The sequence below is a fragment of the Labrus bergylta genome, chromosome 19 (assembly GCF_963930695.1).
Source record: "Labrus bergylta chromosome 19, fLabBer1.1, whole genome shotgun sequence".
NCBI lineage: Eukaryota > Metazoa > Chordata > Actinopteri > Labriformes > Labridae > Labrus > Labrus bergylta.
Genome location: NC_089213.1, coordinates 10,910,424 through 10,927,978, shown reverse-complemented (window position 1 = coordinate 10,927,978; position 17,555 = coordinate 10,910,424). Strand labels below are relative to the sequence as shown.

The 17,555-nt window shown below is 38.8% G+C and overlaps 1 protein-coding gene across 3 annotated transcripts in view; it reads right to left on the bottom strand.

Annotated features, from left to right (window-relative positions):
- ctdp1 (CTD (carboxy-terminal domain, RNA polymerase II, polypeptide A) phosphatase, subunit 1) overlaps nucleotides 1-17,555 on the bottom strand; it is a 69,128-nt gene that overhangs the window by 28,755 nt on the left and 22,818 nt on the right. For 2 of the 3 annotated variants that reach the window (XM_029279395.2, XM_020644100.3), the window contains exon 12: nucleotides 5,744-5,958. The exons of the other annotated variant lie outside the window; for it this stretch is intronic. In XM_029279395.2, the coding sequence (XP_029135228.2) occupies nucleotides 5,744-5,958 (215 nt within the window). The remainder of the gene's footprint in view (nucleotides 1-5,743; nucleotides 5,959-17,555) is intronic. 3 annotated transcript variants of the gene reach the window in all.

Here is a 17,555-nt window from a genome sequence, read left to right as displayed (position 1 = left end):
AGCGTGACTAGCAGTACTTTGATCAAGGAAATTGAGATAAAAATGTTTGTAGGCTGTCAGGTTTAACTGGCATATTGACTGGAGGAATGCATAACCACATTTAACACAGACATGTGAATGTTAACCTGCAAGGAGGGCCGAAGGCTAGCCATAGCCACACTCCCCACTCGCTACTTTATACTCCCAGAAAAGTTGTTGGGGCATCACTGAGGAAGACACTAAGTAACTTGAATCTATCTGTGGAAGCATCCCAGCTTACCTGCCAAATTGAGCCCACAGTGCTTTCACAATCAAACCTATGTTCTACTCCTTGTGTGGCAGTCTGCCTGTCTTGTGCCTTTTCCCTCCACCACTGAATTGACTGGAGTTGGACTTTCTGAAGTCTTCAATAACAACTTCACAACTCAGCGGACAGTGATTTCAGGCTCGACTCATTAGCAGTAACATAAGGGGCCAGGTGACAGACAGACTGATGTGTCACAAAGAATGCGCGGGGAAGAAGAAAATCACCACTTTGCTGCCTGCTCAGGCCTGGGTAGCCATGGATACTGGACCACAACCAGACCGTCCAGAAAAAGAAGAGAGTTTTCCAAAAGTGAAGGAAACACAGCTAACAAGGTATCATGTTTTTTAAAGCGCTGTCAATCATAACTGTGAGGTTGAACACTGGCATACAGACAGGAAACCAAAGTCTCAAAGAAGAGTAGCAGTGGTTAGTGGTGGGCGATGTGACCTCTGATTCATATCACGGTATTTTTTGTTTTGCTTTTTGGGGTTAACGTACTATATCACCATATTACAGTATAATAAGGCTTGCACGTATGGTAATGGACTTCAGCTTGTATAGCATGTCACACCTACCCACTACTGTGGGCAGTGGTAGTGGCACTTATGTAGTGAGACCATCAGAAGACCATTCAGTCTTGCACATCGGACATATTGCTGCAGGAGTTGGGAATCGAACCCTAGACCTTGTGGTTGAGAGACGATGACTATACCAATTCTACCGACTCCATGTCCTAGTCCTTTTTCACCAACCAAAGAGCAGACCTGTATCCCAATTCAACCTAAGGGTTCAACCTGAGAACATGTGTTGCTGAGCAAACATTTAAACTTATCAAAATCCTATGTAACTTATACCATTACTAATACATTAGTGCATTGTGATAGTTTTTTGGAACTTGTTATTTTCAAATGTGTTTTTTTTCCTCCATGTCAAGTGAAACACCTGAAATATATTCAATACAATTTAACAATGGGACTTCTAATTAATAATTTCATGCATGAACGCTATTTTCAATTGTCTCACAATGCAGTGCATGAAGTTGAATAGATGCTACCGAATTCTTTGAAACAACATTTCAGAGACGGTGCAAAATGACAAACCATACGCCTGAAAACGACATTTTACACTACTAAAGAAATAATTACCGACTGTCTATCACCCAGGGAAGAATAACAGAGTGACTGTGGAGGAGGGATTTTGGATAAATCTTCAGAATCTGATTCATTTATGAACAATAAAGAAACAAGAGTACTCTGATGCTTGTAAGGATAGTAATGAAAGACAAAGTGTATCCAAATACCAAAATGACATAGAGCACAAGACTGGTTATTGACTGGGAGGAATCAATCAATCAATCAATCAATCAATCTTTATAAGTATAGTGCCAAATCATAACTAATGTTTTCTCAAGAGACTATACAAAAGAGCAGATAAAAGACATTACTCTTTGTTATACCATCCACAAAGACCCAACATTTATCCATCATTAGCACAGCACTAAGGCAAATCAAATTAGTCATGTCTTGCACGTTTTATCTACCCACCTGACTTTTGTTATTCATGTATAGATATAAAATTAACAAGGACAATTTTTATCACTTTAAAAATCTTGTTTCTTTAACTAAAAACCATCCTAATTCTGGCACACTTAAAGAAGGAAACTTTACACAGTCTGCACTTGTTACATGTTACATGTTGAATGTTGCCAAAGTGCCTATTTTTAAAGCATATGCTCTGTGTGCAAAATACAGATCCTGAATGCACAGGCACATGTTCACGTTGTACCAATTTATGTACACAATATCAATGCTGCAATTGCACTATTAAAGATCACCCCAATAAAGTCAATGTAACTGTCAGTTCTGTCGTATTCAAGATAATAACAAATTGCTGTTGTAAACACGACAACAGAGGGCCAAAACCTTGACCAAGGAGAATTCCAAACGGGCCAAAAAAACATCCCTAGTGACCATACAGTATCATACAAAGTTGCACTTGTGGCACAGAAAGGGGACTGATGGTCAGAGGATTAAGTGTTATTTTAGAGTCATGTACAGCCATAGACAGATGGGATATTGTTTTTTACTTTGGTCTGGGGTTTCCAGACTGGTTTGTTCCTGAACTCTGAAATAAATTGCACAATTCTCAGGTGTAAAATGTTAAAATGACACAAATACTAGATAAAGAGGATGGACAGGAGACAACTAAATAATCCACAGGGAACAACTGAATCTACAAGATTGACCAAACTAAATCATCTCCTTCAGCAAAAGGAGGCTCTCATCAGAACTCTTCGACTACCTGATGTCTGTTTGAAATTTGTCTCCATGGCAACGGACCAGACTGTCTGGCTTCAGCAAGTCCATGCTGATTGAGTGGTGTGTTATGATTATAGCCAGTGGATGAGTATGGTCTGAAAATATAAAATACATTTGCAAGACCTCTGAATGGATATAGAACCTTGCCAACTGTAATGTAGTTCACCGTCCTTCTCATCTGAAGCTTTGAATGCAGGATGCAGAGAATCAACTATGAAAGAGGAGAATGCTGTTTGTTGACACAATGTGCCAGAGAGGGCTTTTACTTTTATTGCTGCTTGCTTCATGAACGAATGTAGAAGATGGAATATGACTTTGAGGGAAAATAAAAATGACCCTGATAATGGATTTCAATACTTCCGCTTGTTTTATACTGTCAACACTTTCATCATTGATTCACAGAGGCTATACAAGCGATCATCTAACACTTGACACATTCGCTGTAAACACACTGTAACTCTTTGTATGTTTGTGAAAGGCGTTGGGTTTTTAGTTAAACCTAAAATGTTAATATTTCAATACATAAATGTAATCGGATAAAAAAAAAACATATTGCTGAGATTCATGGTGTAGTCTGTATTACCTGCAGACAGAAAAACAAACTTAATCCGTGACTTTTGCCCAAAATAGTCTCTTATACCACTCCACCAGTGTAGTGGGTGAGCAGGAATAGTGTGCCTAACTGGCTGCTCTCTGTCACTATTATGCACTGTGTCTCACCTTGATAGGAGGCTGAAACATCAAGCTGAAGGCAACAAGATAGTTTGGGATTTTATTTTCCATCTCACTAAGCTGCTTGAGGAGGCAAATACCACCTGCCGCTCATGTGATATTAAGATAGTTGTTGTCAATTTAAATGAGGAATTTGCATCTTTTCGTACCTTAATATATATAAAAGTCCTTTTAAAAAAATAAATAACTGTGATCCTCATGGATCTGCCATTCACAATATATCACACTATCTACAATAGATATAGACTAAATTATTTGATTCTGACTATCTGTATTAAGTCAAAATTAATACTGAAGAACGTCCATTACTTTTTCAATCACTTACCAGTTTGGTAGAACTGATGATGGTTTTGATATCATTGATGATGATGATGGTGATGGCGATGGTTTTGTTTGATAACATTTTTAAGATAGTTTCTATACTGATTAGAGCTCTCAAGAACTGCTGTCAATGTTGTGCTTTGCCGCTGTGCACTTCCTGTCAGCACCTGTGTGTCGGATCAAAATTAACGCTCTCCGTTTGCTCTTACTGACATCGTTTCCTCTTTTCTAGATCCTCGCTTGTGTTGTTCTTACTCTCTGATGTAGGTCGCTTTGGATAAAAGCGTCTGCTAAGTGAATTGTAGAATTGTAGAACCGTTAGATTTTTTGATGGACTAGAACCATCCTTTTCTTTCTTTTCAAGTATGGACTGAGCACTACAAAGGAATAGAGTTGAACTTTGTCAAGCTTTAGACATTTTCTTCTGATGCAAGTGAAGTGTGTTATATAACCACTTTTCCTTTGGCGTATGTGATGTTTTTATTTGACAGCTGTATTTACTTGTCATTTAACAAAAGAACACTTTTGAACGTTAAAAAAAAACACAATTTCTATGACTCCAAATGCTTCTTGTGCCTGTATTCTTTCAGTCAACCTCTCCTCTAGAAACAAAAAAAACGGGTGTGAATATATCTAAGTAGGCTAAACTGAGCACTTTAGCTGAGCTACTAATACAAATGGTAAATATTTAGGCTTGAGGGATAGTTAGTTAGAGGGAAAGATAACAACAACAACAAAAAGTACGACATTAACTTAAAGGGATACTTCACCCATTTGCATTAAGCTTTGTATCATTAGAAACCTGGTAGTATTTTTGAATGGTCGTGCATCCCGCCCTCATTTTCCACTGAGACGGGAAAGCTCCATATTTCTTGTCAGAAAAGGAGCTTCTGATGACGCAAAAAACGTCATTTTGCGTCACTGGAGGCTGCTTTTGTTAGCGGGGGTAAAACCACATTAGTAGGTCCTCATGCAATCCCATAGGGGGTGGGACCAACTGAAAATAATTAAAATTGTGAAAGAAAAGTAAGAGTACTTCAGAAGTCTTAATGAACATGAAAATCATTGCTTGACTTTCATCTCATTGAAATGTATTTCTCTGTATCTTTGCTTATGTTTTGCTATTTTGTATCTATTTTGTCCATTATTATTTTTTATTATCATTTTTTTGTTCTCGCTTTAGTTGTCATGTCTATATATTCTTGTTTCATTTTGTTCACCTTATCACCAATAAAAAAAAAATAATAATAAAAAAAAGAAGATGTCTTAATGAATTTGCCAAATAAGGCCCTGTGTCTATCTAGCGTTTTTTTCCGGGCAGAAAAGCGCTGGCTGTGCGCTCTGTAGTGTCTACATGAAGCGTTTGTGCTCTGCGAAGAAAAGTGCTGCACGTCCGTCCTGTCTCTATGACAACAGTTTGATGACAACGGCCGCTGTATGACCGACACTGCTCTGTTACTTTTTGCTGCAGGTTTTATATTCAAGATCGTTTTTTACCCCAGCAGACACGGAGCGAAGAGGACGTGTAAGATGCGATCTGTAGGTCGCTATAATACAGGGAATATCATACATTTTGAAAAGAGCGCCTGTGATGTCAACAGCGGCTTTCTGAAAAGTTGAAAAGATTTTCAACTTGAGTGGACGGATGTGCAGCGCTTTTCTTCTCGCCGCACAAACGCTTCATGCAGATACTCCCGAGCGTACAGCCAGCGCTATCCTGCCTGGAAAAACTCAGTAGAATTTGTGTGTGAAATGAATTCCGCCTCGGTCTGGTAGTAGCCAGCTTGGTAGGCGGTGTTCTCTAGATCAGTGGGAGTGGCCTGCATTGCACATGAGCCAAAAAGACACTTTCTGCCTTTTCTCGGTCAAGAAGGCACCAACTTCAAAATGTATTTCACATTTCTACTACATATATGACCCAATGTCAATACAGATTCATGTTTCAACGGGTGAAGTATCCCTTTAAAAAGAGCTACAGTACACTCAGTGAAGACACAAAAATGGGCCATTTATACCAAAAATAGTCACAAACTATAGGTGAATACTAAAGAGGAAGGTGGGTTTTTCAATATAGACCTGTGCTCACCTTTGGACATTGTCCTGCAGTCTGGCCAGAATCTGTGTCTGCTGTCTGTCCTCCATACCAGGCACCTTAGGATCAGGCCCACCTCCTGCTATCTCTCCAGCTCCTGGCTGCTGCTGCTGTCGCTCCTCCTCTTCATCCACCTCTTCATTGCATGGCTTCTCCTTCCCCTTGCCCTCACTTTCATTGTCGCTCTCCTCCCCTAAGATGTCGTCCACCTATTTATTAAAAAAAGGAGCTTTTGTGAAATTTGTTTTTTGGAAAGCTTTAGGACAGGTCTGGTCATGTGACTTATGTGTCACTACAACACATCACTCACCAAAACAAATCAGGTAGTTCCTCTCTTTCCTTTCATTTTTTTTCACTACTTAACATATTATCATTTTCAGCGTACATGTATAACATATCTCCAAAAATAACTAATCACTCAGCATATGAGTTTCTCGTGCAGATAAGGTTAATTACATTTTCTTCACCCAATAAATTCCAATTAGTTGCAGACATCCACCGAATCAGAGCCTAAGTATTCTGAAAGCTTACGTTTGGCATTTATTGTGAATTACTTTAAACATTACTTAACAGAAATGATAAGAGTTGTATTTAATGAATTATGTCTGCTTAAAGTATCACAAGGGGGAGAACTATGTGTGTAAACCCATCCCTTAATGTACTGCAGGGTTCCAATTAAGCATCTAATTATTCCTGGAAAGTGGTTTTCCTTCACTAAATAATTGGTTGGCATACGAGGAGGATTAGGAGTGCCATTAAGGCAACAAGATGACAAATGTTATAATAATGCAGTACGATATCTAAGTGATCGAAACCCATTACCCAATCAATAACAAGCCAGTTTTCTTTGTTGCATAAACACAGTCTTAAAAAAGTGTTGGATAAGGATTTCTCTCGTTTTTTGGGGAAATTTGCTTTAATGCCAAGGTTTAAGTATGAAAATTGACAGAGTGTGTGTGTCTGTACAGCAATTAGAAAGCTAAAGCCAGAAGCTGATTAGCTTATAACTACAAACATCAAAACTGACTCTGGTCTAGAGTAAATAAATGACTGTCTGTTACTGCATTCTGCCCTTTTTTAATGAGCCAATTTATGTATTTCCTGCATTTTGTTATACGTATGATACACATTGTGTCGTCTTTTGTGTCTTCTAAAGTTTGTTTTAATAGTTCCACAAGCATGTGGACTTTAAGAGTTTTTGTGTTTCAGGACTGGTTTAGCCCAGCATCATTTCCTAAGATGTAGCTGTTAAGTCGACTCTGGTCCATATAAAGTTTGTACCAAATTACTGGATTTACTAAGTTTTGTTTATAGACTTGTAATAATAGAAGGCAAAATGCAAATTTAAATCTAATACAAAAGTATTCTATTTCCGGAGAGTAAGGCTATGAAATGAGTTAATACGTTGAACTAATGTTGATTGATTTTAACCCTCAACCCCCTGCAGATGGAAAAAATGTTTGTGGCTGGGTAATAAACTCATCCGATAAAATTTCTAAGGAAACAATCTAGATCCAAATACATCACATCAATTTGTCCACACGGATATCCTTCTGGCTATCAAAAGTAATATTGCACCAGCTTTCAACAGCTCATCAATCTAGTACTCATTACACATTATTTATACTTCCCTGAGGTTACCATCTAATAAAGCAGGTTAGCCAATTAACAAACCATCAAATTGATGGGAAGGCTAAGATGAACTATGCCACAGCAAATACAAGGAAAAGTAAATGGGCCATTTATTTGACAGATTTTCCCAGGAACAGGAATGAGTTCATTTCTGAGCACAGATTACATACAAAGAGTTCAAAGCACTCTCATGGTTTTAGATTCAATTAGTGCAGCTCTTGTTGACAACCTACAAATACCACTGAGTACATATATGGCCATACAGTATCCTGGCACATTTGATCATGACCCTTTAAAAAACCAATCCACGGTTCACTATGTCAGGGAAGGCTTTATAGCCTTCACAAAAGTAGAAGCATCAACTGTCTCGACAAAAAGCTTAGGAGAAACTTCCTTCAGCCTTGTTTTTCCTGGCTATGATCAAAAGGCCAGGCAAAGAGCCCCCATGAACGTTTTCAAAGCACAGCATGGCAACCCCTCCGAGCAGCCAGGCTTTTGGTCTGATCACTGTGAGATCATATAGTGGCAGGAGTGTAATCTCGGGGCAAAGAATGTATTCTTGGCTAAGAGCTTCAGTTGCTACACTGCTGTGCTTGGGACAGTTGTAACAAACCTGTGGTGTACTGCTATGATGTTTCTGTTTGGAAGAAGATGGAAGATGTAGAGAGTAGAAGAGCACAACATAGAGAGTGAAATAGAGAGCTTAAAAAGAGGCTTCTGCTGTTCTGCAGTCAAAAGAGAATTGATTGTTGGTTAATCATAAGCCTACTGTTCATATAATGGAATACAATAATTAGACATGGTCGGGCGCATGAAACACACATAATTCACAATTTAAAAAGATTAAATGTTTCCTGCCCAACAAAACTTTTTGCATTTCACTTTTAAACTCTGGACAGATAATTTGACATCAAACTTAATCTAGCCAGAGTTGATCCTCACATTTAAAGACTGATGTGCAGCAAAGAAAGCAACCGTTATTCATTTTAAACGTAATCCAGTAATAAGGAGTAGCTGTCACAGTTGGAGCAGTGGACAGATGTTGCCCGGAGCAATGACTTTCAACCAGGGCCGAGGCAAACTTTAAAAAAAAAAAAAAAAATAGCAGCCATTACACAGGGATTATCATTTGATTAAGTTCCTATTGTTTAACCTCAGACTAAACTTAATATCTGTTACAATATGCCTGATTTACTTGCTGAAACTGGGTCCAATTTAAATGTTATTTTGAAAGGTCAGGTTTTCATAAGTGTCAATGTTATCCCACTAGCTATATTTAATGCATTAGTTGAAAAAAAGGAACGTGAATACCATTTAATAGGATATCCCTTACATGCAGGGAGCCCAGCAGAGTGGCGCAGAGGTTTAATTTCTGAGAGGGGATGATGGCCGCGATCGCTTTCCTGCTATGTATGAAAGCTCTGAAAGAACAAACACCCTCTCACAGCCGACATGAAGGGAAGGTTTAAATCTGCTGGGCATCGCCGATTGTAAAAGATGTACTTCTTTAAAAGTTTTAAAGAAATGCCTTAATTGGTCACAAGAGCAATTTCTGAGATTTGATCTGAGTTTAAATTGCAAGGGCTGTATCATACATTTTTCTTAATTATTAACTTATCTGCTATCTGTTAACTTAACTTTTGTTTTTCTGGAATTGTTGATGTCAGCTGATTATGGACCAAAGTGTAAGATGAGGAAAGAAAAGCACATCCTCACAGCTAGGAAGGACTAGTGCTGTAGTCAAGACCACACTAACCGAGACCAAGACATCCAGAGACCAGAGTGCTCCGAGACCGAGACAAGCCCAAGATATTTAGAGATCGAGACGGAGTCAAGACCAAGACCAAAGCAGGGTGAGACAGAGACAAGACCGAGACAAGACCAAGACTTTAAGGGATAGAGACAGAGTCAGGACCAAGACCATAAATATCACCAAAACTCATCGAAAAAATAAACCTGTGTGCAGGGGGGCTTTTCACTCACTCAGACAGTGTTAGGTGGGGGTTATTTCTGTATGAGATGGACAATTATGAAATCGTGAAACAGACTGTGGATCATCTTAGATTTATTCAGCCATGGTCAGACAACACAGAAACACAACACACATGGCTGACAAAGTGCAGACCATCGCTGACCCATGCTGACCAAGATCTCACAATCGATGACAATCATGGGCAAAGTGGCCATCATGGGCAAAGTGGCCATCATGGGCAAAATGGCAAAGTCTTCATCACACAGTGTTGCTTATATTCTGCTAGAAGGTACAGCCCACAAATTCCTTTCCATTTGGGTACATCACTATAAAACAATAAAGATGACATGATACTGATTTGTATACGTATCAGATGTAGACTCTCTGTCTAGCAAACAGTTGCTGACAACATATAGTTGGCTCCTATCCATTTATAGATCTGCTACTACTTAGGTGCTTCACCCATATAAGGTTACAGCTTCACAGACCCAAAAGTAGAATTACTGTGAGATGGTTGACACAATTTAAAGATATGTCCACAAAATTTTTAAGATGAATGAATCCATGAAAATACGTACTAACAGACAGTAACACTGGGTCTGGCCAGTTCGAGACCAAGACGAGACTGAGTGAAAATGCTTTTCGATTCCGAGACGAGACCGCAAAAAAAGTGTTCTCGAGACCAGTCTTTAGACCAAGTCCGATGTCGAGTACTATAACACTAGGCAAGACCTAACTAGAGAAATCCAAACGTTGCTAATGCTGTTTTTTGTCAAAATGCCATTTCATTTACATTTAATTTATAAAATGACCATGCAGTGATAAGACTGGATTTGCAAAAATGTTGCGTCCATTGAAATCTTGGCCAAAACACCAATATAACATCATGTTATCAAATAATAACTGAATGGCATTACTTTGTTTTTAAATGCTTTCATCAGAATCGTTTCAGAGTCCATTTACACATATAAGGGATTTGACTTGGTGTTTTGGTTGGAAAACAATCAACAAAGGGTTAGGTTTGTTTTTAAGAATCTTTAAAAAAAACTGCAAAGAATAAGATACAAATATAACAAGCGATTAAAAAATATATATAATGGACAACACAAAATGAACAAAAGGTGCAATGGAGGATCATACAGAAATAGTGCCGATTTCGTCCCTTTGTGCAAATGCTACCAAGATAACTAGATTGAATACATTTAGTTTAAAAATGTACTTTCTCAAAAAAAACTGAACAACAACTGTTTACATCAAGAGATTATTGGCTAAAATGCCATCAACATCACAGCACAACTGGACACTGTTAAATAGCACAGGCCTTTAAGATACTCAAACATACAGATCTTACAATCAACTGACATAAATATCAACTCAACACAGTTTAGGAAGGAAACAGGTGCACTCAAGTCCTGCCGTAAAATGAAAAACATCAATGTCTGAGTACCTGCTAAGAAAAATCCAGAGCAGAAAATGTGAAGCAGGAACCCGCAGAGAGAGCATAACACGTTTCCATGCAGAAAATCACAACTCATTGTCCGGAGCAATTTCTGCTTCTGCTGGGTTATTGTTCCAGGAGCTTATGTCTTCACCAGACCGAAGACTGCATGGGGAGAAATTTACATACCATATTCCCACTGAAGGGAGTTTATCACAAGCTTCATTCCCTGCCAAAATGACTGACTTCATCTGCGGAACGTAGTCAGGGGTGGTAATAGGGCAGGCAGTTGATTACTGGATAGAGATACACCGTTGACAGGCCATTTTAAGTGAGCACAGAAGAAGATAAGGGATCAGGATTAATAGCGGAAAGCTCACCTGATGCCCAAAAGAAGGCAAAGTGAATGCAACTGTATAGGAGGAGAGGTAAACCTTAGGACGGGGTGCATTAATCAAAATCAAAAAACAGAAGAAAAGTCAAGAAGTAATATCCGGTGAGAGCCTCGAATGAAAACCTTTGAGACATCTCTGCTTAGAACTATTCACCTGAGATGCTCATTAGCTCAGGGTCACATTGAAGGCAAAAGGCTACACTGCTGCCGAGTTCTTCTTGGAAGAATCCCAACACAAGGATACCCACTTTTACTCTAACCCTGCCATCTCCTACAAATAAGAACTCAAAAGTTGTGAATACAACTGTTCTTTGAATGTTAGAATACTTGAACAGATCTGCAAACAGGATGATATGGCCTCTTTTCACCATCGCATCAGAAAGACTTGCAACACTGCAGCTGAGGTTAGCCGAGGGTAGTTACATAAGACTACAGACAGCACCCCACAACCAATGTCACAATGACACTCTTGGGAATTTATTAGAGAAAAGTAACAGTAAGGCATCAATTATTAATTAATTACTAAGAAAATTAAAGAAATGCTTGTTTGATGCTTAAGCACATGTGCTTAAGGCACAAGGAGACACCAGCGGAGAAAGACAACAGGAAGTCTTGCTTCACATCATTTTCCAATACTGGCTTGACTTAAATTCATTAACATACAATTTGTATAGTTTAACACAGTGGTTCTCAACTGGTCCAGCCTCAGAACCCACCACAAACTATGCCATGAAAAATTGCGAACCAAATTTCTTATATTTCAAATGGTAAATGGACTTGAGCTTGTATAGCGTTTTTCTAGTCTTCTGAATATTTAAAGCACTTTAACACCGCAGGTCACACCTACACATTCACATACTGACGGCAGAGGCTGCTCTGTAAAGTGACCATCAGAAGAAACTAATCCCATTCATATGCTGCCAACGAAGCAGCTGAAGCAACTTGGGGTTAAGGGTCTTGCCCAAAGACACATCGGACATGTGGCTGCAGGAGCTGGTGATCGAACCCCGACCTTCTGGTTTAGAGACGACAGACTACCAACTGAGCCACAGCCGCCCTGCAACCAGTATGATTTATTTCATGAAAAATGTTGCGGTTTGGACCTCAGACAGATCAAAACGTTACAGAACAAAAAAAAAATCCATGTTCAAAAAGCGCTTTATAGACTTTTTGACAATTTTTTTTTCAGGCACATCATTCTGACCCACTAGAAACAGCTCCCCGATCCACTTGTGGGTCCACTCTCACCAGTTGAGAACCCCTGGTTTAACACCTCCCAAACTTCCTTAGGGGCAATATTTCTGCTCTTGCAACATTACTAATCTTAATTTCTGTTGCAAAACAGCACTATGCCACCAACTGCTGGGTAGACCACAGAGTAGACACAGGAAAAAGTAGTCTGTGAAACTTCACCAGTCTTAATGATATATTCACTAAGCAGCCTCTAAATTCTGCAGACTAACACAAAACCTTGTCCTCAAAAACAGTACTCTCAAAGATTATATCTCACCAAGGATGTGTAAGATCAATATCTGCAGGCGGAGAGGAAGCATGGCTTGATGTGACTGATGACTGTGTTAGCTCTCCTATGATCCCAGACTTAATGAGCCATGTTTCAGAAGGCCCCTGTAGTGCTACACATGTCACACCATCCCAGGCCTGTGTGTAAATCTTCATCTTGCTCTCTAATAAACAAAACAATAATGTAATCCGATTTTAATCAGGCTTTTAAGCAGAAAGAATCTGACTGCCCTGCAACATTAAAAGTATTACATGTTTACAAGTTTTCATGTTATTTTGTGACTTTCAGTTAATCGGCTATTATACCCCAAGACCATATGAATGAGGCACACCAGTTATTTTTTAAGAAGATTGCACGCCAAAATGAATATGTTAATGGGGAAAACTGGATATCTGTTCTGAATTCATAATCAGAAAGAAAATGACCCCTCCAGTAACCTGACATTAAGGGTACTGTGTTTTTAAAGAAAAGGTCAGTTGGCTGTGATTCTGTGCTGGACAGCTGATGATCCAGGTAAACTAGCACATACCTCCATGTAACCTCTGGTGACATTTAAAACGCAACACTGACCACCTGACTCAGAAGTGGACCTTGTCGCAGCCAATTAAGACAGGTTCTCTCCCTTTGGCCTGCAGATCTTGAGTGTTCAAGAACGCCACAGGCTGCCCTTTAGCTAGAGCAGCCAGTGAAGGTTGACATTTGAAACAGTGTATCTACAAAGGACCCTTCCTTCCAGATACCTTCTCTACAGAACAGAAGATGTTAGACAAGGATCTGACTTTGCTTACACAAAGGTAACAGTCCTTTATCCTCCTGATAAAAGATAGTAATGATAAGTGGCACTACTTTAAGTGTTACAACAATGAAATCATGTTAAGCCTTCAAGGTGAATGACATTAGATCTGCCAGAAGGAATCAGTACCTCTTTTAGAAAACAAAAACAACCAAATCAAATTGAACATGACCAACTATTTCCCCATAACCGGTGAACGTCCCTCAGCTTTATGCTCAATCATTCTAAATGTCACATTTGCACAAAAAGTTCTGCTAGTGGTTTGGACAGATTGCTCGGTGTTAACACTGAAAACCTCATTAACAGCTCGATCGTTAACCAAGATAGAGCTACAATAGCGTGAAGTTGACCTTTAAAAAGACTGAAAATTAAAGTCTATGCGACACAGACAATATTTTTTTATTGTACAGTGGTACGGATTTACAAAAAAACTCAAATGAAGGAGCTTTTGTACTCTCAGTATACTTAGATTGAAGTTCAAGGGGGGGAAATCTGAGTTTACCACAGATTATTACCAAAAAAGATCAAAAACCATTTGAGATTCCATTGAGCTCAGTTAAACACACCTTTTGCTCAAGCTCCTCACTGATGGAAAACCCCAGTACATGAATTGGATCCATGTTTTCAACAACGAACAGATTGATTCATTCAAAGTTTTTAATACATTGTTAAAACTTGACTTAATTCAAGAAATGGATAAAACATAAATAACATTCTATTAAAATACCTGATTAATAAAGGAGATAGAGGAAATCTTTTGCACTCTCACCACACTGGCTCAGACTTAATGACACAAAAGGCCTGAACACTGCTGCTGACATAATGTACCATTTCCAGATTAATAATAGAAACACAATTTCCACTTCACTTCTTTTTACAGTCGTCATAATGTCCAATAGGCACAAACACAGGCGTGGTCTTTGAGAATATTACCTATTTTTGCCACCTCTGCTGTATGTGGAGGACAAATAGTCCTAGACCTGGAACAATTACTTTCAGGATAATTGTTTTATCTCCTGTAGAGAAAAGCTGGATCAGTGGGTTCCAATACGAATGGACTCTGTCATGTCTAAATAGAGCTACATTTTCTATTTCAAAGCTTTAGTATAAAATAAATATATTTCTCTATTTCAGAATTTAGCAAGCTGGACGACATGCATCCAGACATGGATTTAAAATGAAAACAATATGCTAAACGGCTTTGACGATATTGTAGGTCAGTCATTTTAAGTGGATGGGATGCAGCAATGCATCTTCTTCAAGCATAAAGCCTAAGTGTTATGACAAACAGATAAGGAAGTACTTTCCCCAGAAAGGCATAGCACAGCAGTTAAGCTGTTGCCTGCAGCTACAGGGTTATTTAACATGAAAATTCAATTGAGTTAATAATCGGGCAGTCTGTTTTTGCATCCCATTAACACGAGTCTGTTCATCATTTAAAGCATGACCAATCACACTGACATCCAGATCGTTCAATTAAATCGGACTAAATAAAGTCCCATTCCCTTGCAGGATCTATAATCTGTGTTCAAAGGTTAATTCAGAGGAAGCCACGTGAATCTTGTTCTTCAAGTTATTTTAGAGTAAGAGAATGATAACATCAGGATGTTCTTCCTTGCACATGTTAATTGTGTCAATCCTTAAATCCTTCATGTGTATATCCACAAAATCATGAGCAAACATAACTTGTTCCATTTCTGCTTTACTGGCACATTGCTTGATAAAACAGTTTACAGCAAATGAGCTCTATCTATTGTTGATAAGCATCTTCCCCATTAGTGAGGGAGTTTGATCAGATATTTGGCCAATCTGGGAATAAATTCCTTACCAATACATTTCTTCACAAATGTGTTCATAAAGGTGTCTCATTACACAAATTTAAAGATTTGAAATGAAATTCAACATCTGTAGGGAAATCTGTGAGAGCTGCTAAAAAGTTGTGGTACCTGGAACCTTAGTGGTGAAAAATTGAAAATGTTAACCTCTGCCTATGGTGGCTTGTGAGGGGTCAAACTAGGGGTTCTTTGCAAACATTTGTTTTGCAAAAAAAACAAAAAAACAAAACACTCCTTGGTGGAAAAAAACGCCCACGCCCACTTTTACATATAAAAGTAGCTTTATATGTTGATTTCAACATCTCCAATACTAGTTAAAAAAATAATGCAAAACATTTTCAAATATCTCAGGGATCCAGGTCTGAGTCTTCTCCAGACAGAGTGGAGTTCATTCTTTGCCTCAGCTTTACGCTACCCTTACAGACTTATGAATTGAATTTGGATTTTAACATGATTGGGGGACTCATTTTCTATATTTTTATTGCACTTAGAAACATTTATTTGATGAATTAATCCTTTTCCAAAATGTTCCCCAGTCCTGGAAAACAGTTTTTTAAAATTTCCATGACCTGAAACAGTTTCCATGACCTGATGACCAAATCCTGACTGTATGATTATGAAATGTTACCTTCTCTTCCCTCTCTGCCTCTGTGACAGATATTTGGGGCAATAAGCTGTTTTATCTGTTCATTATCAATATGAATGCATCATTACCCCCAGGATTAAAAAAGTAATCCAGATTCTGATATATATACTTCAGCTGGTTGGAGCTTGTTAATTACATGTCAACACGCTGTGACCAAGGCGAGAAGTCACTGAGTATGAAATAAATAACCAACTTTTTTTTTTACTTTGACAGTACCAGGGAGAGACAAACATAGAACATAGAACATTTGCATATGGACAGCAGTTTGGACACAAACACACCCGGACATCGATGAAGAAGTCTGTTGTTGCTCTGCATGAATTTTAGTTTTAACAATGAAGTAGAAATCCACTGCTGTCTGGAGTCGGTTTGCAAACAGACAAACAGGGACAGCTGTCTTATATAACAATCCCTCTGCAGGTCGAACGCATGTTTGGAGATTCGTGCGGTATATTTTAATTTTAGGACAATAATATTTGGTGAAATGGTAAATGGACATGAGCTTGTATAGCGCTTTTCTAGTCTTCTGACTACTCAAAGCACTTTTACACCTCATGTCCCACCTACCCATCACCACACTGATGGGAGAGGCTGCTATGTGAAGTACCATCAGAAGTAACTAATCCCATTCATAGATTTCATACACATCCATACGCTGCCGAAGCAGCGAGAGCAACTTGGTGTTAAGTGCCTTGCCCAAGGAGTCATCGGACATGTGGCTGCAGGAGCAGTTTCAGAAACAACTGAATCTACCAACTGAGCCACAGTCGCCCCAAAATCAGTGTTTATTGGTAGACAGGACACTGACGTTCCTTCCCAATTCTACATGTAGCCGGCAGTGAAAAAACACAGATGCTCTCATGGGAAAACTTTTCACTTGTTTTTCTCCTTTCACTTTTCGTCTTCCTTGGCAGTCTAGTTGTCGACACCACATTGACCTAATTGCAGTTCGAAATGACAATTTCACAATCTGCTGACCTTGATAACATTGTTCTAAATGAAAACAACCTCGTAATTGTTGCTGTCAGGATTCAAATGCAGGTACTAAATCCCTGGGTAAACGATGCTGCTTTCCAACGAGATATTCTCATTGTATGTGAAAGAGAATAAACCCTAACCACTAGCTACATGTGATTTCACTCAAAACATGGCTTGTCACATGTTACATCCCATGTGAACAGGCGACAGGGCTCCTTCTTAAGTATAACAACCTGCTGAGAGGCCCTTGACAACTCTCAAAGACCTGTCCAGCACATTTTTTCTCGATTAAGATTAGCAGAACTCAGGCTTCATTAAAGAGTATTATCCAAGCAGGGGGTGCAAGGCTCCTAGACATTATAAGCACTTCCCCCGCCTCACCAGGATAGAGGGAAAAAAAAGAAAATGCAGAAAATGAATGTATTATGTGAGGAAAGGAAAAATCAGAATGGAGGGAAAGTGAGAACAAGTGAGAAATAAGTAACACTAAGTGATGTGTTGCTCTGAATGTTTCACTGCTGTCTATAGATATAAATACACATTTGTCTAATAAATAATCCTAATATGCCAGTTCCCCACTAGGGATTAACACTGAA